The sequence below is a fragment of the Xiphias gladius genome, chromosome 6 (assembly GCF_016859285.1).
Source record: "Xiphias gladius isolate SHS-SW01 ecotype Sanya breed wild chromosome 6, ASM1685928v1, whole genome shotgun sequence".
Taxonomy (NCBI): domain Eukaryota; kingdom Metazoa; phylum Chordata; class Actinopteri; order Istiophoriformes; family Xiphiidae; genus Xiphias; species Xiphias gladius.
In genome coordinates, this window is record NC_053405.1 from 24768535 (window position 1) to 24793362 (window position 24828).

General features: G+C 40.4%; 1 protein-coding gene across 3 annotated transcripts in view; it reads left to right on the top strand.

Moving 5' to 3' along the window:
- atp10a (ATPase phospholipid transporting 10A) overlaps positions 1-21988 on the top strand; it is a 33916-nt gene extending 11928 nt beyond the window's left edge. For all 3 annotated transcript variants that reach the window (XM_040128473.1, XM_040128471.1, XM_040128474.1), the window contains 12 exons: positions 1030-1588; positions 6191-6294; positions 6731-6857; positions 6978-7162; positions 7656-8019; positions 11095-11171; positions 12421-12546; positions 12761-12961; positions 14314-14394; positions 14506-14610; positions 18206-18393; positions 18579-21988. In XM_040128473.1, the coding sequence (XP_039984407.1) occupies positions 1030-1588; positions 6191-6294; positions 6731-6857; positions 6978-7162; positions 7656-8019; positions 11095-11171; positions 12421-12546; positions 12761-12961; positions 14314-14394; positions 14506-14610; positions 18206-18393; positions 18579-19230 (2769 nt within the window). In that variant the 3' untranslated portion in view covers positions 19231-21988. The remainder of the gene's footprint in view (positions 1-1029; positions 1589-6190; positions 6295-6730; positions 6858-6977; positions 7163-7655; positions 8020-11094; positions 11172-12420; positions 12547-12760; positions 12962-14313; positions 14395-14505; positions 14611-18205; positions 18394-18578) is intronic.
- Positions 21989-24828: the final 2840 nt, after the last annotated feature.

A 24828-nucleotide genomic window follows, 5' to 3' on the forward strand; every position in this document is an offset into this window, starting at 1 on the left:
GCCTGGGTGTGGTTGTCCTGTTCAGAGGTGATATCCTCTCCTTGCCACTCACTGTGAGCACCAGCTCGCTGTCCTGCTAGTCAGAGGCACAAATCTGTTCAGATTAAGCTTTACAAAGTGACACGTTATTTATGTACTCCGTGTTTCTTTTTGGAGGTTATCTGATAAAATGGAAGGAAATGTAAATCTGCACAAAAGCACCAGCTTTTTGATGTCCGTTCAGTTTTTTTCTTTCTTTTTTATCGTTTTTACTTTTTTGTCCTTTGTTTCAGTGTAATTGTTCACATTTTATTATGATACACTTCTGGCCAACCCAGCACCTGAATGATTTATATCTATATGTGTGAGAACTGTGGCTCCTGCTGCCAGGAGACCTCAAAGTGAGTCACTGTCTCTGCTTTTGTACTGCACCACCTTGGGATATAGGGATTGGCTAAAGGGTTATATAGCCAGGAGATGCATTTTTACAGTACTGACATCTTCTGTACCACTAGATCTGAGCCTGGTTTCTCAAATACACTGCTGTGCAGAAGTTTTAGGCATTTGAGATGTTTAGATTCTTATCCATCACACAATACCATAGGGGAGGCATTTGATCAGGACCCAATTCATTCTGCAGAGGCATAAAGAACTATCTTCAGTGATTAAAAAGAACAAGGAGTCATGCAACAGATGGTCTGGCGCCTCACAAAGACAGAAAACACTGAGACAGCCTAAATCCACAGAAGAACTGTGGCATATTCTCCAAGATGTTTGGAACAACCTACCTGCTGGGTACCTTGAAAAACTGTGTGAAAGTGTTCTGAGGAAAACTGGTGCTGTTTTTAAAGGCAAAGGGTGGTTTAGTTCTTTTCTCTTTACAGCACCTTACAATAATGTGAATTATAGAAGGCTGAACATTAAACTTCATTATAATTATGTTTGTAGTTGCATATTTTGAGAAAGTTCTGCTACTTGCTGCTTTAGGTGTGTTTGAATTTGCTAAATTCATGTGTTTGACTGTGTTTCATTGTTTTCCTTGTCACCGAGGTCCGGATGAGGTTTGAGCTGAAGTCCCCAGTTAAGACCATCGAGGACTTCATCAAACGCTTCACCCCCAGCCGACTGACCTCAGGCTCCAACAGCAGCAGCTCATCTAGCCTCATCACAAACCGCTCCTCCAGTAAGGGATGCTCCAGCTTGCTGTCCTCCCCCTCTGCAGAGAGCACGCTCACCAAGCTGGATGAGGAGCAGCCTCCCGGCAGCCTGCACCATGCCTTCAGCCCCGTCCCGCCCTGCTATGATGGGAAGGCGTGGGAACTGGAGGACGGTGAGCTGCGCTATGAGGCAGAGTCGCCCGATGAGGCTGCACTTGTCTACGCTGCCAGGGCGTACAAATGCTCCCTCGTCGGACGCCTGCCCGACCAGGTGACTGTGGAACTGCCACACCTGGGGAAGCTGAGCTTTGAGTTACTGCACACCCTGGGCTTTGACTCCACCAGGAAACGCATGTCTGTGGTGGTCAGACATCCTCTGACGGATCAGATCACTGTGTACACTAAAGGAGCAGACTCTGTCATCATGGACCTCATTAAACCTCCCAACACAGGTAGGAAAACACTCATTTATATAGTCGCTTTAGCCATTCTCAGATTATTGTGTCTGGTTAGGAATTTATCATAACATAAAGGTGAAATTAAGGTGGTACACTCTAGACAGTAGTGTTATCATTTATCAACGTAGTCTTATAATGTGATTTTGGAATGCTGTGTTGCCGGTCCTATATTTTGTCTGCAGATTTCTCCACCAGAATTGAAGAATCATAGCTGTGAACCTAATCATTTGATGAAATGGGCTTCACATGGGCTCACTGGATATGTCAGCAATTTGAGAATATTTTAACTTCACTCTGGTCAGTCCAAAAAGATGGTCTGTTTTTAGTTGTAGGTGCTTCAGGTTTTGTGTAAAACTGTGATTATGTTGTGTGCTGTCTGTGGACTAACAAGCCCGCAAAGGGTGGTGGTCTTCGTCTTTATAGAGCACTCAAGGTTTCACCCTCTCTGCCCCAAACTTTCATGCTTTTCACTGATTCAAACTTACAAGGTAAAATGTTATGTAAGAACTTGTATTTTTAGAGCAAGCCACTGCTGCAAAACTCAATTCCAGTGTTGACTGGTCCCTAAAAAAAGGAAAAAAAGAAAAAACCCTCCAGACTTTCTTGTGTATTTTGTTCCCTCTGTGATTTTAAAACATTGTTCTGTACTCAACAAGTTCTCTGTCTTAATGGCAAAGGTCTACCAGGTTGTTAGTATTCCAGGCGCACAAAGAGCTACACAGGCACTTTTCACAAATGCTTCGTACACAGTCACCAGACATCTGTCCAGGAGTGCTTAGCAGGCACTGTTTCAGCCCACAGATTGATGGCTTGACACAACACACAGTTTGTAGGGCTGCAACTGAGGATTATTTTTACTTTACCTTATTTACTTTATTTTACTTTTACTCACTTTATTTTTTCTTAATGAATTTTATTAGCTTAATAATCAGTTGATGTTCAAAATTCTTAGCGATTAAATTTTCTGTCAATGAACTAATGGTTTCAGCTACTCCATTTTCTCTGATATACCACATGCTAAAGATTTTTGCAGTTTGTGATCGGTTTTTCACGTCATGAAAAAATCCTAGGCTGTGAAAACAGTGGTATAATCTATGCTTTGGTATAGGAAGAGCTGTCAAAAGTCTGAGAAAATAACCCTGATGATCCTCTCAAGTTCATCTTCAGTTAGGCCTGAGACTTTTATTAGAAAGCCTGAGTTGCTAATTGGGCCCATGGAGTTTAAGGGTACTTCCACATGTAATCTGTTTGGTTCAGTTTAAATAAACTCTGATGCGTCTGCCTTTTTGGTTCAGGGTCTTTTTAGGCTGGTGTGAAAGTGCTCAGTTGAACTAGCTGTGGAGTAAACAACCAGACCCTTATTTTCAGGTGGTCTCAGTCCACTTCCAAGTGGACTCTGAAGTGGTTTGTTTCTGGTGTGGAAGCAAAGCAGACCAACCACAGGACTGTGTGAAAGTAGATATGTAATATTAGTGTGACCTCAAAAGCTAAACTATTCAAAACCTACTATTAAATACATCCACTTATCGGGAACTGTTGAGAAAGCGATCTTCCAATCTGTGTAAGCGATTTACACCGATCAGCCGAGAGTATATACAGTTTATACAGTGGCCAAGAGTCTACAAGAATGCGAGATAATTTGGTAACAATGCTAACAGATACGCTGTATGCTTGTCAGCATGTCAGTGGGGATTTTCGTTGAGCAGTCAGAAGTTAAATCAGAGGTGCCGAAACATTGCACCCACACATGGAGCATTCCGCTGCAATATTACAATAGAAAATGCATCTTTTTTTGCCAAACTGTCCAATCAGTGCGTTACCTGTCGGTCCTTGCGTCCTCATATTTAGGTTTCTTAGTTTGTTTATAAAAAGCCAGTATTAACACAAACTGGACCAGGACTTGATGGTATCAATGTTTCTTTTTTCCATTTTTTGAATTGAACCACAGTTGTGAAAAACACCCTTAAAGACATGCAGAAGGACAGGTCTAACATAAGATGCTATCGAGTTGCATTGTGGAATGTGTAGAATCAAGCGTTTTATGAACTTGACCCACACTAGACACTAAAAGTCTCTTTCCTGCTTCAACTTTGACAGTTTTTTTTTTTTTATCTTTCTCTCACAATTCCAACAACTTTATTTAGGTGCAATACAGTGGATCGTCTCTTTAAGTTATCTTAGAGTTTGTCTTTTATTTACACACTGACCATGATTTAGTAAGATGTTGATTTCTTTTCAGGATGTGGTATTGCCTGTAAAAGCCCCATAAACTGGTCATATATATATTCCACATATTTTTATTTTGACCGGCTGAATCAACCTGTGCAGCAACTTGTCTTGACTACCCTTCAGTAAAAAAGCATACTGCCATGCTGTGTGGGTAATTCATTTATTTCACATGCCTGGTTAGTGGCTCCCTCCTGTTCATTAGAGGCAGGCAGTTTATCGCAACAAGGCAGCTCAGCTTCACTGAGAAATGGTTTCTAGCTAAATTATCCTCCTACGCTGAATGAAGACTTGTTAACTGCAACACATCAGTGGAGGAAAGCGATCCCATCGCGTTTTGGCATGTTTTCCAGCTGATGTGCAGTCCAGTTCTTTGGAGGAATTCTGAATTACAATATGATTTATTGTATTGATTTTCCATTATAAGAACCACGCTGGTCCCTTTGCATTTAGGTATGGGGCTGTGCTGATTGTTCATCATTTCTAATGCCCTCTATAGAGCAATGTCTGAGCTGGCAGATTGTGCCGTTTTTCAGAAGTTCTTCACCTACTTAAAATTCATAGAGGAATGTTGCTCACTAGAGTAGAGACACTCCACTGGGACAGTCCTCACACACACCCCGACCCCTCCTCCACCATGTGTCTCAGTTCAGTGCCTTTAATGGCCGACAGGGTGTGTCTTCACTCAAACAACTCACTTCTTTGTTTTACCATTGGGTGAAACAAGCCAATCAGAGCACAGTACGACTTTGGCCACCTCATAACACAGACCTCCATAATGGCTCCATTCAGGCGATGAGGGAGTTGTTCAGTGTCACTCTAATAACAGTGTACATGGAGCTCCTTGAGCTAGACTGTACACCCTTGGGGCTTAGAAGTTGGAGGGTGAGTCTGATGAAGTAACTCTGGTCTCAGTCCTGCGGCAGGCTCCTGTTTCATAGCAAATTTCACCTTAAAGCAGAATTTACATTTTAAAGGTATTTAAAGCTATTTATGTTTGTTTCACCGATATGCAAGTCTTCCACTGACATTAAGAGCTTGACAACAAAGCAGACGTCCCACTTCAGATCTTGGCTCTCTAAGCTCTGAGTTTTGTGTATTTACAAATTATTTGTTGAACTTAAAAAAGTCATATTTTTGAACACTGCTGTAATCAATATTTGAATAATAAAAATGGTTATGTGTAATGTGAAAGGGGTCGTTTGTATTGACTAACCCACAAATAATTATCACCATAACTCCGTGGGTTTGCTCAGCTCTACGGAGCGTTTTAGCATCTTTCAGCTCATGGTTTTTGTTTCATGGCCCACAGCTTTACTGTTTTGGTTCACTCTCACTGCTCTCATACCGAAATTGATGGTAAAGCCCTAAAAAATGCACTGTACGCAGAAAGACGATGTTAGCACCTAGCTGGGGAACATAGTGGAGCATTCAGCAGCTAAAGAGCCAGATACCTCTCCAAGGAGTTGACGGAGACCAGAACAGAGCTAAAAGAAGAGAAGATTTTCCCATTTTCAGGAGTAGTAAATATAAACATTGTGTAGTCCCACCTGTGCCTGCAAAGCAGTCTGTTCCTAGCAGCTAGTTTTAAAAACAGAAAGCTCCTGCTGTCCTTGGAAATACTTTTTGCTTGTGACAAAAAAAAAAAAAGAAGAATATTAGTGAACAAGATGAAACGGCGATACTGTTTTTACATGAAAAGATCATAAGTCTGATTTTAGTTGTGAATAAAAACATTTAGATTTTATCTTTTATCATGGTAAAAAAAAATCCCATTTTGTGTTTAGATTCTTCAGATTACTGACGGGTTTGTGTTAATTTAGTCCTTCCAATAAAAATAATTTTTTGTGGCAGTACATGTGTAGCAAAGCTGTTGTGTTATTAGTGAGATTACATGGCTGGCGATCAGAGGGTTGGCTGGTGCTTCTGTGTCAAGAGACTGATAACGCCAATCTGTTTGTACACTGTCCCCATGCCAGAAAGATGGCCAACATGCTGCGCCAGCAAGACTCTATTATAAAACCTGATACTTCAAAACATCTAAAAAGACATGTAATATTCACTCATATAGAAATAATTTTGAAAATTAATTGAAGTAGATAAATTTATCTTTGTAAAATGAGGTAGAAAATGTTATCACATTTGGCTCATTATAATCCAGACGTAGCTTGATGACTAATATGAAGACTTGGTAAAATGTATTGAGGCACAGTGTACATGGTTAATTTAGGTGTGAAGACAGATTGCTTTCATGTGCCTCTTGGAAGAAGCCTTTGGCAGTGTGGAACCAAAATGCTCAGTCACTTACGCAAATTCCCTAAAAACAAGAATATTTAATCTTGATTCTTCTGTCCTTTTCTGTTTTTTAAGGTAACTCCAAAGGGAAGCGGCAGAAGAAGATTGTCTACAGGACCCAGAACTACCTGAACCTGTATGCTGCAGATGGCCTTCGCACACTGTGCATTGCAAAAAAGGTAACAGGGATCCATAAACCCCTTAAGAAGTGCTGAACAAATGCCCTCTCTAATTAAACTGCTTTAGAAGGTGGCGATGATGTGTCTCAGTGGCTTTTTGGCAGGTTGTGTTTTTGTAGCCCAGCACAGATGATCACATAGACCGTCCCTTGCAAAAGTGACATTCTTTGTGACTCAGCTGCAATCTGTGCCACTTTCCCAGGCTGCTAATTTATGCTCTCACAAGCTGGGCTCATTATATCCCTGCTTGTGCAAAGCCCGTCACCAAAGCGATGTGATAAAACACCTTCTCAAGGTCTCACATTCTCCCGTGGAACCTCCTCTGCTATGAGGGCTCTAGAAGGAGAAGCTGCTCCACTGTTAAATTTCCCCCCACTTCTTTAACAGATAATAGTGCGTATATGTGTGTGTATAAACGTTTCTGTTTGTGTGTCAGATCCTGAGCAAGGACGAGTATGCCTGCTGGCTGCAGCGTCACCTGGAGGCTGAGACGGCCATTCAGGGAAGAGAGGAGCTGCTCTTTGAGTCGGCCCTGCGACTGGAGACAAACCTCCAGCTTTTAGGTACTTGATATTCCTTTATTTCTAGGCATCCTCAGAAGATGTCATGTGCACACTGCCCTTAAATGAGTCTATAGTGTTGTTGTTGGAGGGTTTTTCAAAGTCGTGCGTCCTCACCTGCAGGAGCGACAGGCATTGAGGACCGTCTGCAGGATGGTGTGCCAGAAACTATAGCTTCTCTGCGGAAGGCCGGCCTGCAAATATGGGTGCTGACGGGCGACAAACAAGAAACAGCCGTAAATATAGCGTATGCATGCAAGCTGCTGGACCCCGAGGAGGAGATCCTGACACTGAATGCTGATTCTCAGGTGAGCCACACCAGCCAGAATTTCATAAACTCTGCCTTACCCACGCAGAAGACTCGACAAATTCAAATTCAAACAGGTTCACAATACCCAAAATATATATAAAACAAAAATTTGTCATGTTGCTTGGGTTTGCTACTAAAATATTGTAAATATACGGTAAAGAAATCGTCATGTACCAGTGTTTGAGCTAAACTAAGTTTACTGTCTGCTAAGTGTCTCAATTTTCTCATCTAGTTCTCTGCAAGAATGACATTAAGCATATTTCCCAAAATGTTTTAACTGTTCCTTTTGATATATCTGTTTGTCCTCTCATTGAAATAAACTACCATTATTTAAAAAGGGTCACACAGTCATTTAAGGACCCATGATGTTTGTTTCTGTGCTGTTGAAGCATCTGGCTGCCAGATGTGAAGCAGGTCAGACAGTTTGATATTAAACAACTCAGTGTCCTGATCCTGAAGTCCAGCCTCCTCTCTGCCCTTCTCTGAACCAGGAGGCATGTGCCTTGTTGCTGGAGGAAAGTTTACACTACATCCAGGCCAAATTCTTCTGCAGCTCCACAGACCAAGCTGCCAAGGCCTTCCAGACTAACTTAGCACCCTTTCAGATCTATCCCTCTTCATCTCCGTCCTTCTCCTCCTCATCCTCCCACACCATTCCTTTCATGGTGCACCGGTTGGGCCTGGTAATTGATGGGCGGACCTTGGCCTATGCCTTGGATAAGAATTTGGAGGATAAGTTTCTGGCCGTAGCGCGGAGCTGCCGTTCAGTGCTCTGCTGCCGCTCCACGCCGCTACAGAAGAGCATGGTGGTCAAACTGGTGCGGAACAAGCTGAAGGTCATGACACTGGCCATAGGTAAATAGCAGGTCAACAACACACTATTACACACATTCATATGTACAGTATGATATCCCTTTGTCTTTGATTTCTTGACCCAGAGGTGCTTTGACTGCCATCGGAAGACTGTGCCCAGTGTTTATTTCCCATGTGTATGAGGAGTAGAAGGGACCAGCATGTGATTTTCATCAGAATTTCATAAAACCTCTGAGGAGTGATTGGGATTTACAGGAGCTGTTTGCCAAATTTGGCTCTTTAGCAACACCTAGTGGCAGCTGTGGACCACTATAACAACATTGTCTAGTTTTGTTTTGTTCTGAGTTTTAGTTTAAAGCCTGCCGACGCCTTTTTTTTTACAAATATCGTCTGTGGCTCTGGAGGGAGCTTTTTATAGTCCAAAAACAACCCTGATTACATCATTAGGATTATTTTACAGATTAAGTTTGGAAGCCTGTGTAACGAACTGGGGGTGTCAGATTTGGAAGAAGTGGGGCGTTTAGGAGACAGGATAGTTCCAATAAAAGGAGCTTTTGAGTTGCATCATGACTGTAGAGATAAAGGCTAAGGCTACATAACTACCATATCTTACTAAAGTCTCTACTGGCGTGTATCCAATATGTGCAAACTAAATGTGTGTCAGTTTAAGTCTGACAGTTTTGCTCAGACAAATATATCCTATTAAACCCATTCATATCTTTAACACCTTACCCACAGAAACTGAAACCATCAATTTTATCATTTAAAAAAACTACACTCATTTGATGTTTGTTTTGTTCAGGTGATACAGCCAAAACAAAAATCTGAGCAGCTGATCATTTTAGTGTGGGAGCATAAAATATATTGACGAGTTTAGCAAACTATATAAATAATAATTCAAAGAGCTTCTTCTGTGCCTCACTGTCAAATAACCCTGTAGCAGTTATTACTCATGCACAGGCTAAGTTGTACAAATTCCCCAAAGGCTTGTCTTCATGCATCATGAAGATATAATATTTTTCCCTGTTTAATAATTAATGACATTTATACCTACATTATTTTTGTCATGAATATCGATGTGGCAGGGTCACTTGAACACTGTTCTTGCTGCTGTGGTGTCAATATGAGCTGACTTGTGCACACTTACACACTTTTTTTGCATCCTTGCTGTGACCACTGAGTTGAAACAATGTTATTTTGAGGAACCTTTAGTAATTATACACTTAAAGCATAATGAAGGTGATATGAGGATGTCAGTGTGACTTATGACTCTCTTTTCATGTTTTCCATTTATTTGTTCCTGCTGTAGTCAGGAGGATCTCGTTTTTGCCAGACAAGCACTTTTCTGGCATTGCTATGTTAGCAGTAGTGTGGAGCCAAACACTGCAGCGCCAAACAGCAGCTGATGGTGGAGCTGTAATATCTATCAGTGCCCTAATCTTATGATTTTCATCTTTTTCCGAGTTTTCAGATGCTAACAAGAATGCTGGCCTCCACCTACTGTAGTCTATATGTTAATTTTATTTTACCACATAACATTTCAGTGTGTAATTTGTTTTCCTGCTGTTACAGCAATTTAAATTGTCTAAAGTAAGCAAGAAAAAGATGCAAAAACTGTGAATATAATATAGATTTGCCTCTTATACTACTGTAAATTGTTAATTGGTTTTGGACTGTTTGTCAAATTTTTGAATTATTATTCTGTTCTTACTATGTCACACTGGGCTATGGAAAATGGACATTTTTAACAATTTTATGACATTTTGTAGACTAATAAGTAAATCAAAAAATAATCAGCAGATTAATTGATCATTAAAATAATCGTTATTTGCAGTCCAATAGGGAACCTAAAACTTTTCAATATTAAATAAATTAAAAAGACGTGAAATAAATGGTCGTATGAATAAAATATGTAAATTAACTATAATAAATTATAACAACCTAAACTTAATAACTTGTTATTTCAAAATGTGCTTTTTTATAAAAGTCAGTTTAATTTAATATAATGGTATTTTTTCCAGTCACATGTTTCCTAAGAGCAGAATTGTCCCAATGGCCCACACCCCTCACCTCTCATCACGTGTCTTCAGCCTCTTAGCAAACTCTTGTACTGCTACCAAACTTAGCAAGTTAGCTGTCATAGGCAAGAGTAACAACAATGCCAAAGTAATTTGAAATCAACCAGCTACAAGCTGCTGTAAATTCACACGGTACAGAGACACAATAACCTCTCCTTTTATTTAGCTTGACAAGGCTGCACATGCTAGCTAGCCAGCTAATTAGCTGAGCTTGGATTTATTACACAGCATTAAAGTAAGGAGGCAGTGTTAGCTGCAACAGCTAACATTAGCCGATTAATTCAGCATTACTGTCCAATTCATCAGGAGCTATTAGCTTAGGGAGCTGCCCTTTAATCGTGGGATATGAGGATGTTATACTTTACCTCTACAGAAGTCTGAGTCCTATTTGACAATTTGAAATCCATTGTTGGGCTGTTAACACGCCAGTTAATATACTGCTACAGTAACAATGTGTTTGGATAGATTTTGTCATACTGCAGCAACGGTATTTGCCAGCTAACGCAAACTGCTAGCCTCTGTTTGAGCGCTCATCACCACCTACCTCTCAAATTCAGCCTGCGCTGCCACTCGAGCGCTGTTTACTATTGTGACAACCAAACCCTCTCTGCCCACCAACACTTCATCTCCCACTCAACAACCCGTGGTGACAAAAAATAAATAGATAAATAGCAAAAACACTGCTCGTCAGCCACCACAGCAGTCCTGGCTCTACCTCAGCCAGAGGGACAGTGCAGCTGGTGAAGGTCACCTGGTAATCAGCACAGGATAATAAAAACACACACACACTCACACTCACACACACACATAGCTACTGTAACAGAACAGCTGAAGAAACTGACAGCTCTTTGAAAGCCTGACGTTCCTCCCACATATAAAACACCATGCCCAAGAAACTTCTTTCTGCTTCCAAGCTGCTGGCAAACTGACAGCCTGTCAGTCTCTTGATTGCAGTTCATCTATTCATGTCTCTTGAGGCTTGCTTTCCTACTCTGAGGAACTACTTTTCTCTCTTTCTCCATCAATACATTAATCACAGGTGATGGGGCCAATGATGTCAGCATGATCCAGGTAGCGGATGTGGGCGTGGGGATCTCGGGACAGGAGGGTATGCAGGTGAGGAGAAATCTGGGCGTGACCATCTGGGAACGGGAGGGGGGCGGATGAACAGAGTGACAGAGAAGAGTGGGAGTGGATGAAGCTGTGGGGTGATTTGAAGGGGATCATAAAAAATAATGAACTGGGGGTTGAGAGAGGATAAGTAGAGCGAGTGGATCTACGGGAGAGAAGATAAGGGAACAAGGGTAGACCTTGGTATTGTTTAGCATAGTTAATGGTTTTTCATTACTCTTAAGTGTGTGTTTTATCCCACATCCATACACTTTCTCTAAATAGGATTGCCTGTGTGTTGCTGACTCAGGTAGCTTGTCCTGTGTCCTGCAGAGAATCAGTACACTTAATGGGTCTTTTTTAGTCTCGACTCCATGCACGCCAGCTTCCCTTCCTGCTCTAAGGTCATGGCCAATGCCACAGCCATGGGAGCATCATTGAAAAACAGCAGCAGAAAAATTTTTTAGGAAAAAAAAAGTTCAGTTGACCCACACACCCTTGGTGCATTTTGTTGTAGCACCCTGTTCCAGAAAGGTGATCTTGCATAGCAATGATGGAGGTTCCCAATTAACTTCCAGGGGAGGCTTCACAGGCACGCTGCTGTGTAGCACATCTGTTAAAGTCTTGGTATCCTGTCCATAACTGAGCCTCTAGATTAATCATTGTTAATCAAATTTTCCCTTAATGAAACAACGGTCACTCCTCAGGATTCCATAGTGTGCTGAGACGCACATTTCTGCACTCAGGCTGTCACACACGCTGCATTATGATTAACACACCTTTCTTTTATTAGGAGCGTACTCCCCATGCAGTCGTTACGAGGCTGTTATTAGAGCACAGCAGAAAGCAAATTGCTGTACAACGAGGCATCTGCTGTTTATTTTTCTTGTTGACAGATAATGTTGACAGTTGAGAGGTATCATAAAGGGTTAGCAACATTGTTTAAAATGTAAGTTATAAACCAGGCTTAACTACGGGGGGGGGTTTGTTTTAGATGTTGATAGATGAGAGAGTAGATTCTTGCCGCTGTAACAATGAATCCCAAAAGGTGGACAACTCGTTTAAGGGTTATTGCTTTGGAAAGATTATACCTGCTAAAGATTCATTAAACGGAGGCAGGCAAGTGTAGCAGGGCCAGACAGTTCCAACAGTTATTTCCTAATAACTGCACAGGTCGTGTGTGTTGTTGATGTGAGGGAGGGCAAAAGTACAGAATGGAGGAAATTGACTGTTTGGTCCTTCTGGTGTTTTGCAGGCAGTGATGGCGAGCGACTTTGCTCTCCCACGTTTCCGGTATCTTCAGAAGCTTCTGCTGGTCCACGGACATTGGTGCTACTCCCGATTAGCAAACATGATTCTCTATTTCTTCTACAAAAATGCTGTAAGCATCTTTTACCATACCATATCTAGCTATCACACAGAAAACAGTTCATTCAGATCCATTTGTGAAAGTGAACACAGTAACAGTCTATGTCTACATGTCATTTAGATGAGTTAAAAAATGAGGAAATGTCTCCTCCAAAATAGCGTGTTTCCTTAATTTTCCGTCCTGCCTCCTCATGTGAGTCCATTCTTGTTATCATTTGTTCCCACAGATGTTTGTAGCACTCATCTTCTGGTATCAGTTCTACTGTGGATTCTCAGGTTCAGCCATGATTGACCAATGGTATCTTATCTTCTTCAATCTGATGTTCTCCGCCTTCCCCCAACTCATCACTGGCACTCTGGACAAAGACGTGTCAGCAGAGACTCTCCAACAACTACCTCAGCTCTACGTGACCGGCCAGAACTCTGAGGTCCAGTCAAATTTTCTGTTTTAGTGTTAAGCAACAACGAAAAACACAACAACACAGTAAGAATATGAGCCTGGAAAAATGAATGATTTGAAAGGACCTATGGTTAGAGAAGGTACCCTTTTCCTCCACTGACCTACTTTCCGGAAACTAATGTGACATTACTTCACATTCATCGCATTACAGAAAAACCTAAACTGTATCAAAATGGTCAATACTACTGTTTTGGTACGATTATGTCAGTAACTCGTTGACATTGTCATAATTTTGAAAATATTACAATAAAATTTTATAGTTGGTCAACTTATCCGCTAGTTCTGTCAGTCTGGTTTCAAGCAAATGACAAATATTTGTTTGTTCCAGACTCTAAAATGTGGGAATATATGGCTTTTTTCGTTCATATATGACAGTTAATGAAATAGTTTTGGGTCTTGGACTGCTAGTCGGACAAATCTGGCAATCTGATGACATTACTTTGGGCTCTGGGAAGTTTGGATGGGCATCTTTCATTACTTTCTCACATTTCGTAGACTAATCAATTAATCAAGAATATAGTTGTCCGATTAATCAATTATAAAAATTAATGTAGCTGCAACCCTAAAACCAACCATATACCATAGAATCTCAGCCAAATATGCAAAAATGTATGAAAATGAAGTCACATAAAAACAAGAATTTGAGAGGTATTTATTTTATTTATTTATTTTTATTTAACAAAAAGGGTCCACTTACTAAATTTCTTCTGGAGCTTTCAGCTACATTTCATGGCCTTTATCAGTAGATGGATTTTGCTCAGTTGTCATGGAAATGGTTCGGTTGTCATCATGTTGCAACATATCTCCATCACAACTGATGAAGGCCACAAAGGGCTGACAATTGGGAAGAAATCTAGTAAGTAGACCTTGAGTTCTTTTTTTTTCTTTTTCTTTTTTTTAACTAATAATTACAAGGTCAAGATTCTTCAACCTTTTTATTTTTTAAATAGATTTGTGGCATCCGTGTAGTGTTCTGAGTAATGATTCAAACAAATCCAATTTGTGTTTCAAAGAAAATCACTAGCATCTTTGCCATAATATGAATTTACTCTATATCATTAATGTTTTCATTTCTGTCATTGGTTTTGCAGTCACAAGCTTACCCAGTTTAATTTTGTGCATATAGGTGCGATTATTGTGTAAAAGCAACAGAAATGTACACTTAGCTTTTGAATTCCTGTATAAAAGTTAGACAGCTCAGCTTTATCTTCACAATTCATGACAATATTTTTTTTTATATTATACCTTTGTATGATCTTGACCTCTGCACACTCACAATGATGAGGTACATAACTGTGAATCTCTGGTTTTATCTTGCAGGAATATAAGCCATATATGTTCTGGATGAACATGATTGATGCCTTCTACCAAAGTCTGGTCTGCTTCTTCATCCCTTACTTTGTGAGTCTGGTTTTCATTTCCATCAGCTTCACCCAGTTTGTTGCTCTTACTTACTCATCATGTCCCCTCTTTCCGCCCTGTCTCCTCCCGCTCTCCCCTTCTTCTCCCCAGGCCTACACTGACTCTGATGTGGATCTGTTTACTTGGGGAACTCCCATCACCACCCTCGCTTTATTCACCATTCTGCTGCACTTGGGCATTGAGACCAAAACCTGGGTAAGGAACCCATTTTAAGACTCATTGATAGCCGTACCAAGGATTTCTTCACTTCAGCTCAGTAGAGAGAAATGCTTCCTTTCTCCCAGCAATCAGCATCTTGGCTTTGTGAGAGCACTGGTGTGAAGGCTGACAGGCACATGGATATTTAACTCTGGCTGATTACATTGAACCAGAGGGCACTGCTGCATCAGAGCCTATATATCAGCTTGACAGTATGTCTGCTTCCGTCCAGGAAAACTTCAAACTGTCTATACCACATTACTGGGCCCCACAGAGCTCCAAACCCCCCCCCCTTTCCCTCCTTGGTTTTATTCTCAGATATCCATGCATGGCTCTCGTAAACGGCCCGGCAGTCTTGGTCACAAGGCATTTTAAATTTATGACCCTGCATTGAATCAGAGTCTTTTCCATTATGCCAAGGCTGTAAATTTAGTCTGACAAGTTTTGTACATGAAAAATGTCTTTTTCACTAACTACCTTCCCGGACATGATGGCCCCTTGTGCAGGGAAGTAGTCATAGTGAGCACTATTGACCAAAGGTAAACATTTCCAAATGCTCAGCTGGCAGGTACTTTATTCCCTGGCTGCTCAAGAACATAATGCATGCATGATTGGTAAATGGCTGTGAAAGTCAATTAAAGGTATTTGAGTTGACAGCAGGCAGCACTCTTTCTCTTCCCCCATATAGTAGCTGTAGGGCCCTAATTAGTAATGTGCATGCACGTGTGTGTGCGTGCATGTCTGTCTGTGTCTGTCTGTGTCTGTCTGTCTGTCTGTCTGTCTGTCTGTCTGTCTGTCTGTCAGGACAATACTCCAATGAGCCACTGTTTAGTATTCACTCTGTCAGATGTCTGTCGGCAAGTCAACTCCACGATGAAACATCAGTGCATTTTTTTCCCTGACATACTAAACCCATTAAAGTACACAAGAAGACATACAGTATACAACAAAACTGAATCAATACTTACAAATCCTAATGGACAAATCATAGTCCATTTAATACAATTTTATTTGTTTTTAGCTATTTAGCTTGAAATGTTTGACTAATTAAACTATAAAGGAAGGTCCATATTATAGAACCATCTGCAAAAAAGTCTGTACAGCCTCCATTAGTGAGATTTCCATTCTTTTATTTTTTTAATATTGTGTATGTCGGCCTTCATTTTTGATGACAGATTCGATCCTCCTGGGCATGGATGATAGTCCTGCACAAAACCTGTGGAGAGATGTTCTGCCGTTCTTCACAGACGCCTCTTTTCAGCTGCTCTTTGCTGGAGGGGTTTGTTACTCTACCCTCTGCTTTAAAATAGTCCAGAGATGTTCTATTGGATTTAAGTCAGGGGACAGACTCGGCCAAGTCACGGTTTTCACGTCTCTGTCCTTTAAAAACGCGTGTGATTTTGGCAGCCGGGACACTGGGAGTCCTCTTTTCGTACAGTATCCGGGTACACAAACCTGCGTTCATAGTGCCGTCTGCTGTATAAATGTCAGCTATGAAGGCAGTGACTGAAACACAGATTTTTAGAGAAACCTCGTGCCGAGTAAGAAGCACTACCCGTCTGCTTTTCAATGCAAGGTCGCGTAGGTTATGAATTGCGTGGCCACTGCGTCTTCTGTTATCGGTAGTGCGGCTCTTCCTGCTCCTCGCAACCACTGCGGCAACTGTTTTTTAGCTCATGTTCAGTATCATACTGATGCTCTCGTTCCCTCTCCCATCTTTATGAGGTCTCACAGTCCAGTTTCTTTACTTGCATTTTCATTACCAAGAGGATCCATTAAAAATAATACAATTATTGAAAAAAGACAGTTTTAAATCAATTTAAGTTTTATTGCTATAGCACAGGGATGTGCTCAGTTTTGTTGTATACTGTATTTCCATATGTAGTATTTTGTGTGCTAATATCTTTGATGGATTTATATACCTGTTTAAAGGAAAATTCAATTTCTTAAAACCTGGATCTTCATTTCATAATTTTTTGCCATTAGATCTGGGGACAGAGAGACATCACTTGAAAAGAACAAGCAACATGAGTGGTCAGACAGACAGTCAGACAGGGTATAAACAAGTCATAGATCTTTGCTCATCTCAGTGTGTTTTACTCAAACCCCAGCCCCCTGCCCGCTAGTTTTATTGTACATTTTTGGGAGGGAAAACAAAGGCAAACACCAAAGCTGCACCAATCAATATTTTTACATTAACAATTGCTCCAATGACCCTGTGTAATGTAAAATGGCTCTCCTATAGTAACAAACCCAGAGAGAATAATCAGCGGACTCTGTGTTTCCCCTCAGCTCTATGAAATGTTTAAGCATCCTTCAGCTCTTTGTTTTGGTTTTCCGGCCCACAACTTTTTTTCCATTCTCACCACATTAAAGCGTCGTCTCCAGACGCACCAAGCAGCTTGGATAAACCCACTGCACTCCACCTACTCAGCACCAAACGGCAAATAAACCAATTTAGCGACTAGCTGGTGAACATATTTGAGCCTCTAGCAGCTAAAGAGCTGGATATTTCCACATTTCCAGTTGGAGCCATATAGACCATAAATAGAGATAAAAGGAGAGTGAAATTCACAAGCACACCTCTAAATGAATGCTGGTGTTGCTCCCATGTCTCCTTGACATGTATTTTAGCAACGTTTTTCTAACACATTAGCCACACCAAGTTTATAAATTGATATGTCGTACTTACAGTTTGTTCCGTTGCCAAAAATTAAACGACTGCAACTCAAATTTCTATTTCTTATCTGTCCATTGTACTGCAAACATCCATTCAATTCTGAAGACTACATTTTTGGTTCAGTATAGGCCTACTGTATTTAAGATAGTATGGCCGGGCTGGGAATTTGTTTATAACTTGTGTGATCAATTATCCGACTGTGTAAACACTTTCAGTATCGAAACTGTATGCTGACACTATGAAGTTAAACCCAAGTCCAGATTACCTTTAAAAAAAAAAAAAAAAAGGAAACTACTCAATGCTTTGCCAGTGGTTGTGGTGTTCATCATAACACTAATTTTGGGACCACTTTAAGACTTCAGAAAGCTAATGCTTAACCGAGATATTAATTAATAATGAATTCATAATTATCACTCTTGTAAGTATACAGTATATTCACTTTATTTAGAGTTACTGATCTTATTGCCGTGTTGAAGTTGCCACAGTACGTAAAAGTAGAACTCGGAGGCTTACTTTTTGGGTCAGGTTCATGCACGATTAGATGTAAAATGTTTATGATGCTCTGGACACTGGCAACTTACTGCTAGGCCTGTGGCTTGCTTTCTTCGTGTGGCCCTGGAATGTCAGTGGCAATATTGGTTGTTCAAGAAAGTTAGAGCCCAGATTATTCTGTATTCATTTTCTTCTCTCAATCCTGAGTCATTATAGCATCAATACAGACATAAGTATGTGTACACGTGTTATTAACATCTCCAAAGTAAGTTTGTAGATAACGTCACATATGTACAATAGTATGTATCTTTTTTTAAGGATTTGCATGTTCAGGTTGTTCTTATGTTATTATTTTAGAAAACCGAACCAAGTAAAGTCAAAACAAATCATAATACTTTTCCTCATCTCCTTCCCCTGTAGACCTGGATGAACTGGCTGTCTATCACCTTCAGTATTGCCTTGTTCTTCACCGTGGCTCTGTGCTACAATGCGTCCTGTCCCACCTGCTACTCCCCCTCCAACCCCTACTGGACCATGCAGAGGCTGCTGCAGGACCCCCTCTTCTACCTGCTCTGTGTCATCACACCTGTAGCAGCACTGCTGCCTAGGTACACTGTAGCTGATTTGTGGATGAGATCATGCACAGGCCCGCTTCTCAAATATTTATGACCTGTGTCCTGAATTGTATCACTAATTAATACCAGATCCCTTATATGTCTTTCCCAAGAGCCTCACAATCATCTCTGGAATAAATGTGAAATGTCCTGATATCTGGTTTTGCTTTGCTTTCCAGATATTTCTACAGGGCGTGTCAAGGCACTTTGTTCTCCAGTCCGTTGCAAGTTGGAAGGCAGTTGGATAAACTCCCCGCTGACACCCGCAGGAACATCCTCAGCCTGAGCAGGGTCAAGGTGGGGTCACCGCTCAGCCCCAAGCCTCCCTTCCTGTCCCTCACCAAGCCCTCCGCTAAAGGTTGCAATAAAAAAGACCAGAGGAGCTTCCCCAGCTCCAAGACATCACTGGCCAAAAAAGGGCCCCTCTTACAAGCAGATGAAGAGAAGGGCCAGAGAGGCCCACTGGGGCCCACAGACAGTGAGAAGGGCCTCTCAGATCTCTACACATTAGTTCCTAAAGAAATAGACACTCTTCCTTACACCAAAGATGCTCCTCTGCTCTTGGAGGAGCAGCAGCCTCCTTCCACCAAAGACTCGGAGTGTCTCGATAAGACTTTAGAGCTGTCAGATCAGACTCTGTCCAGCTGGACCACCTCCACGCCTCTTCTCACACAAACGGACAGCATTCAGCTGACTCTGCCCCCTGACAGAGGCTCGCAGTTTGTCAAATACACGAGGAACTCAGAGGAAAGACTCAAGACTGACCACACCGTTCACCCAGCACACAGGACAGAGCAGGTGGCAGAACAGTCGCTGCACACCACCTTGTGATGTCTTAAGTATGTTAACTCAAACTCCAATTTGCACGATAGTTTTTTAAAATCTAATTTTATTGTATTTTTCAAGGAGATTCTTTTATAAAAACTAGAAATAGGTACTTTATATTTTGGATGTTTAAAGCTAAAGATAGGTTTTGGAGATGGAAGAACTGGAATACCCCTCATTTGTTTTGGTTTTTTTAATCCTGGGAAAAATTCATTTCACAAAGACGCATCTCAGTACTTGATCAGGTTTTAATGTCAAGAAGAGCAGAGTAGAGACATTCCACTGCTGGGTTATTTGGGAGTTTGTTTTCTCTCTGCTATGGTACCCTATTCATTCTTTCAACGTGGCCTGTCAATGCGTTGGGACCTGGATCAAATACCAGTGGGCCTTAAATAGGTGATGGTATTCCTGAGGAGAGAAGATTTGTAGGTTTTAAGTCCCCAAAGAAACACGTCTGATTTTGTGCAAGAGGATCTCCATGGAGATAATCACAGAGTTTTATTTTTACATACATCAGCAAATTTATTATTTTGTAATTTGGCATTGGTTCAGTGCTCATTTTGTCTTGTTGCTGGATTTTTTTGCTCAATTTGAAATGCTGAAAAGTGTGTTCATAACAGTTATGTTGTACAGTACATTCCACTGAAAAATTATGAGAGCTGTAGGCTTTAAACATAATCACGCCAGGAGCATATACCAAAAATTTTTTATTTCAAACTTTATACAGCAAAACTCTACCAGAAATGATGCTCTATTTGAGTGTGAGTGTGTGTCTGAGAGTGTGTGTCTGTGTGTCCATTGACTCATTGGATTTGTTTTAACAGTGCCAGCCAGTTTTACTTTAAAAGAATAGTTTGACAGTTAGGGAAATATGTTTATTTGCTTTCATACTGAGAGTTAGAAGAGAAGATTGGTACCGCTCATATAACTGTCCCCTCGCCAGGCCAGCGATTTCCCATGCTTCCAGTCTTCATGCTAAGCTAAGCTAAGCTAAGCATTTAGCTTCATATTTAATATACAAACATACAAAGCTCTCTTCAAAGCTAACATCTGCCTATTAGTACCTCTAAAGCTCACTAATTAAGATTTTATATCTTGTTTGTTTAAACCATACAAAAACTGGAGTCTTGTCATCGTGAGTTTCCCAGGTAAAATTTCCTAGAAGTCACTGCTCCCAGCCAAAAAATAGTCCGGCATATAACACCTATAAAACCATGAATGCTGTTTTTATACTTAAATTAATGAGATACAATGTGTTAATTAGTGAGCTTTGGAGCTGCCGCCCAGCTAACTGTTTCCCCCTGTTTCCAGTTTTTATGCTCAGCTAAACCAACAGTATCGTGGCTGTGGCTTCATATTAAGTGCACATTCGTGAGAGTGGTATCAATCCTCTCATGTAATTCTCAGTAAGAAAGCAAATAAGCGTATTTACCTAAATGTCAAACTATTCCTTTAAGCACTGTACAGTATGTTGACAACAAACTACCATCACGTTTCATAAACCAGTTTACTTGAAGGTCCTTTTTTAACCCTTTATTTCATGCATTGAGTTCATCTTAGCCCAGTGTAACCTTCTTTTTTTTTTTTCTCTGCTGGCGTTCAGCTGTAAACCAAAAGCTCAATGGTGAAAGAAAGTATTTCCCAAATGTCAAAGATGCGGCTCTAAGATTGAAATTTGCACTTTGAAAGCATTATTTCAGAACTACCAATTAGTATTGTTGGTGCTGTTGTTCAGTGCTCAGATACAGTATGAAAAGGACGAGAAGCTTTGTTCACTTTATACGTTTGCAAACATCATGATGTATTTGTCATCATTAACAAACTAGTAAAAGTATGAAAAATTGGGAGGATGCTACAGTTTGTTTAATTGTTTAGCATTTAAAGCAGCAGCACCTTTAATATTTTATGATTGTATCTAATTGCAGTACATTTTTGTAAAGTGTATCATTTACCAAAGATCATTTATATTTCTTATTTTCTAAGCAATAGTATGTGCATTAACACTGGATAAGAAATTACAAATCTAAGACTTTGCTTATGATGCTGAAGTTGTATTTGTTTAAAGATGACAGTGCATCTTTGTTCAATGAGGAGCGTTTAGTGTTCTTCTAGATGATGTTTATGAGGCTACATGCTATGTGGTTTCTTTGCTCCTGTCTGTTTTTTTTGCACACGGTGCTTTCTTCTGGCATGTTGTTCAGAGTCTGACTCCACAGTCTGTCCACTTTGTTTAATAGGTTCTGTCTGTTCTGTGCTTTTGGCGTCGCACTTGCAACGCATTTGTGCCAGAATGAAGCTCAAGTATATTCACTGCTGCATACCCACTTTACCAGATTCCTCACAGGAATGTTCACTCTCACTGCACACGACCTTGAACATATCTGAACTCTGTTTTTCATTTGTATTTTGGTTACAAGGTAGGCCTGAGTTTCACATTTGAGGGGGAAATTATCTGTTGTTGATCCTTGAGATCGTCATTCAAGGTATTAATCTAAGTATTTAATAGATTCAGGATCATTAAAGTTCTGGTTTGGTCCAGCCTCTCTAAATTAATAGGTTGTAGCTAACTGGAGAAGCTACAGAGTTCCAGCCCTAAGCAGCAATATACACTTAATCACCTCACACACATCAACAACATGGATAAACTATAGTTTAAGTTTTGTTCAGATAAACAAGTTTTTCTTATACTTCTTTGTCCTTCGAGTAATTGGAAATTACTTGTATCATGGCTACTTGTGAACAAAATAAAAATGATAATAATAAAGTATTAATCTTCTGTTTACCTGTTTTTCTTTTTAGGAAAATGTACTATGTGTTTATGGCAATAATGAATTAGAACTAATTTGATTTCAGACCTTGACTGGGGTCAAGATTGAAAATAAATCTTGTGTTATTGCAGTAAACCTGCAGATACTGAGGTTAACTTGATCAATGTGCCTGTCTGCTGAGCTAAGGGATTTATTTTGAGCTGTGGGGGGAGTATAAACTAGCTCAACAATATTTAAAGTACAGTCTTAAGGGACTGTCATCATAAATATTAAATTTTATTATGGTACCGGGAATTTGGTTGTGAATTTTGCTTTTTTTTGTCTGTGAAAGCACAGGTGTTACTAATAACATAAACAATGGCTCCATTCTGCTCAAGTGTTCCAGCATGCACAGTACCAGGACCCTGAAACCAAAGCAGCTAAGTGACATTCCAAGATGATTATTTATACCTGTGCTTTTCCTACTGTGACATGTCAAACTGCCTATTTTAGAAAAACAAAAAGAGAGGGAAAAGAAAAAGGCCTATTGTAGAAGATGTCCACTTTTGAAAGACATATGTAACTTTTGAAAGAAAAAATAGCCCAAAAAAGTCGAATTAATTGGCTATAACATATACCCTTGCTCAATTCAATACACTTTTGATGCTACAGCCCTGTTTGGTCTGGTATGACCGGCAGCAAATGTTAGCTAGATTTAAACTAGATGCAGTGTAACTGAGATTCATGAGTAAGGTCACTGACTTCAAGCCCGTTGTCTACCTGTGCTTCTGTTACATTATGTTTGAACATGTCATATGTAAACATATAGATATACAGTGGGTATAGAAAAGATGCCCCCCATTTCAAAACATTCACATTTGTTTCGCAATCTGAAAAGAAAACACAAAAAACGTTTTTATTTTTTATTATTTTTCAGAACTGTTACTATTTTTTCATTCACTTGTAAGTTGCGCATAGTAAATAAAGCTGGAATTGAATTCAGGTTTTTTTTTGGTGTTTTTTTTTTTTATTTCAGGCTTTGAAGCAACAACGTGAATGTTTTGAAGGGGGTTGATTCTTTTCTATAGCCACTGTATTTACACCTGCATGAACTGATCCTTTTGTCCACTTGGGGGCAGTGGACATGAGCTGTAAAAAAAATATTGACATATTATCACCTCGTAAGTGAAATGGCAGACACAGAGCAACATAAGTATTCAATTGGAATCATGTGTCTTGACTACCTAACAAAAGTCCAATATTCCCCTTCCGTTGTAATTCTGTTTTTGGCACCAGCAGCTCCTGAGAAAATGATCTGGTTCTTAAGTTGCTAAATGCTTCAATATGTTCACCAGCTAATTACTAATTTTCTCTGTCTTCTGTTTGGCGCTAGGCATTTGGTACAGAAAGTTTATCAGGGCTTTATAGCTAAACACAGTTACTTGCTGTGGCTGGAAGCAATGTTGCTAAGGAAAGACAGTGGACGGAAACATTTAAGCTGCGAGCTGTAAAACCAAAACAATGAGCTTAAAGGCGCTAAACTTCTCCATCGAGCTGAAGGGAACAGCAGAGCCAGGCGATAAATCTTCATGAGTTTCTCACTATGAATGTTTCCTTTCAGATCACACACAGTCATTTGAACCATTGTCAATATTAAAGTATTGACTGAGGCAGCTTTAAGGCAACTGTCTCAAGAGAATCTTGGGAAATGTTGGCAATGTCTTATTTTCCTGTAACTGCCACTTGTGGCCACTGTGCCCACTGTTTAGCAAAAGTTATGTACATGTATTTTCACTTCAAAACTTCCACTAAGGGGTTAGTGGAGCAGCTTCGGAGAGAGGGTGATTTTCAATTTACTGCCGCCTTAAAGGTCTTTGACCCTGAACATAAACATAAATGTGATAGGTCTGCACATCATTGACTATAATGGGCTTTGCCACTAGAATAACCGGGAAAGACACCTTAAGATTAGTTTTTTTAGTTCTGTGTAGCCAAGGTTAGGGGCTTTATTCCCCCGAGGTCCAGCATGCATGCTAAAAATGTAACCTCTCGTGATGTTTTAATGTGATTGACTCAACTATTGACATGAAGTACTTGACATACTCACACATAGCTTGACACTTGACCTCACTTTGTCCATTTTTCTTTTCAGAAGCTCCACTTTCTGAAGGAGCTAGTGGTCTTATGTCCCAATAATGTAGAGTATACATTATGTGCATAAATTTAGCCCTCAGTCTCTGTTCTCATCCGCTCCCATCCGCACAAATGTGAGAGATGAGAGTCCTTCAGAAGATGGATGATCTTTGGTCCGGTGTTGCAGCGGTTTGTCTTTTCCTCGTGTGCATAACACCGTCGGTGTGTTGGACGTTATTAATGTATCTTTTAAGGCACGATGAGGGAAAAGGGACAGTCGAGGCTCTGCTGATGCTGCCTTTAGTGAGGCACTGCAATTACTGACTGCCACTGCACTTTGCGAGAGCAGGTTCTGCATCCAAACACAGAGATAATGATGACTCCTCTACCTTTGCGGCGCTGCTCTCTCCATCTCTTTCAAAAGCCGAGTGTAAACCAGCCGAATTGATCAGCTGTTTCTTTCTGCATACTGTGTGTGTAACTGTGGAGCTCCTGTGCCACTGCGCAAAGCCTCAGTGTCCGCACAACCATATTTTTTGTGGTTCATCTGCTCTCAGTGGCATTAGATAAGCAGCACATGCAATGAAATGGATTTTTGTCACACGTGTCAAATATTGTGTTATGAGAATTCATGTAAAAGATTGATAATATAATTAAATAGGCCCCACTCTGGAAATGAAGGATTCTTCACAGTCTTTTTTCATTTTCTCTAATTACTTTTTTG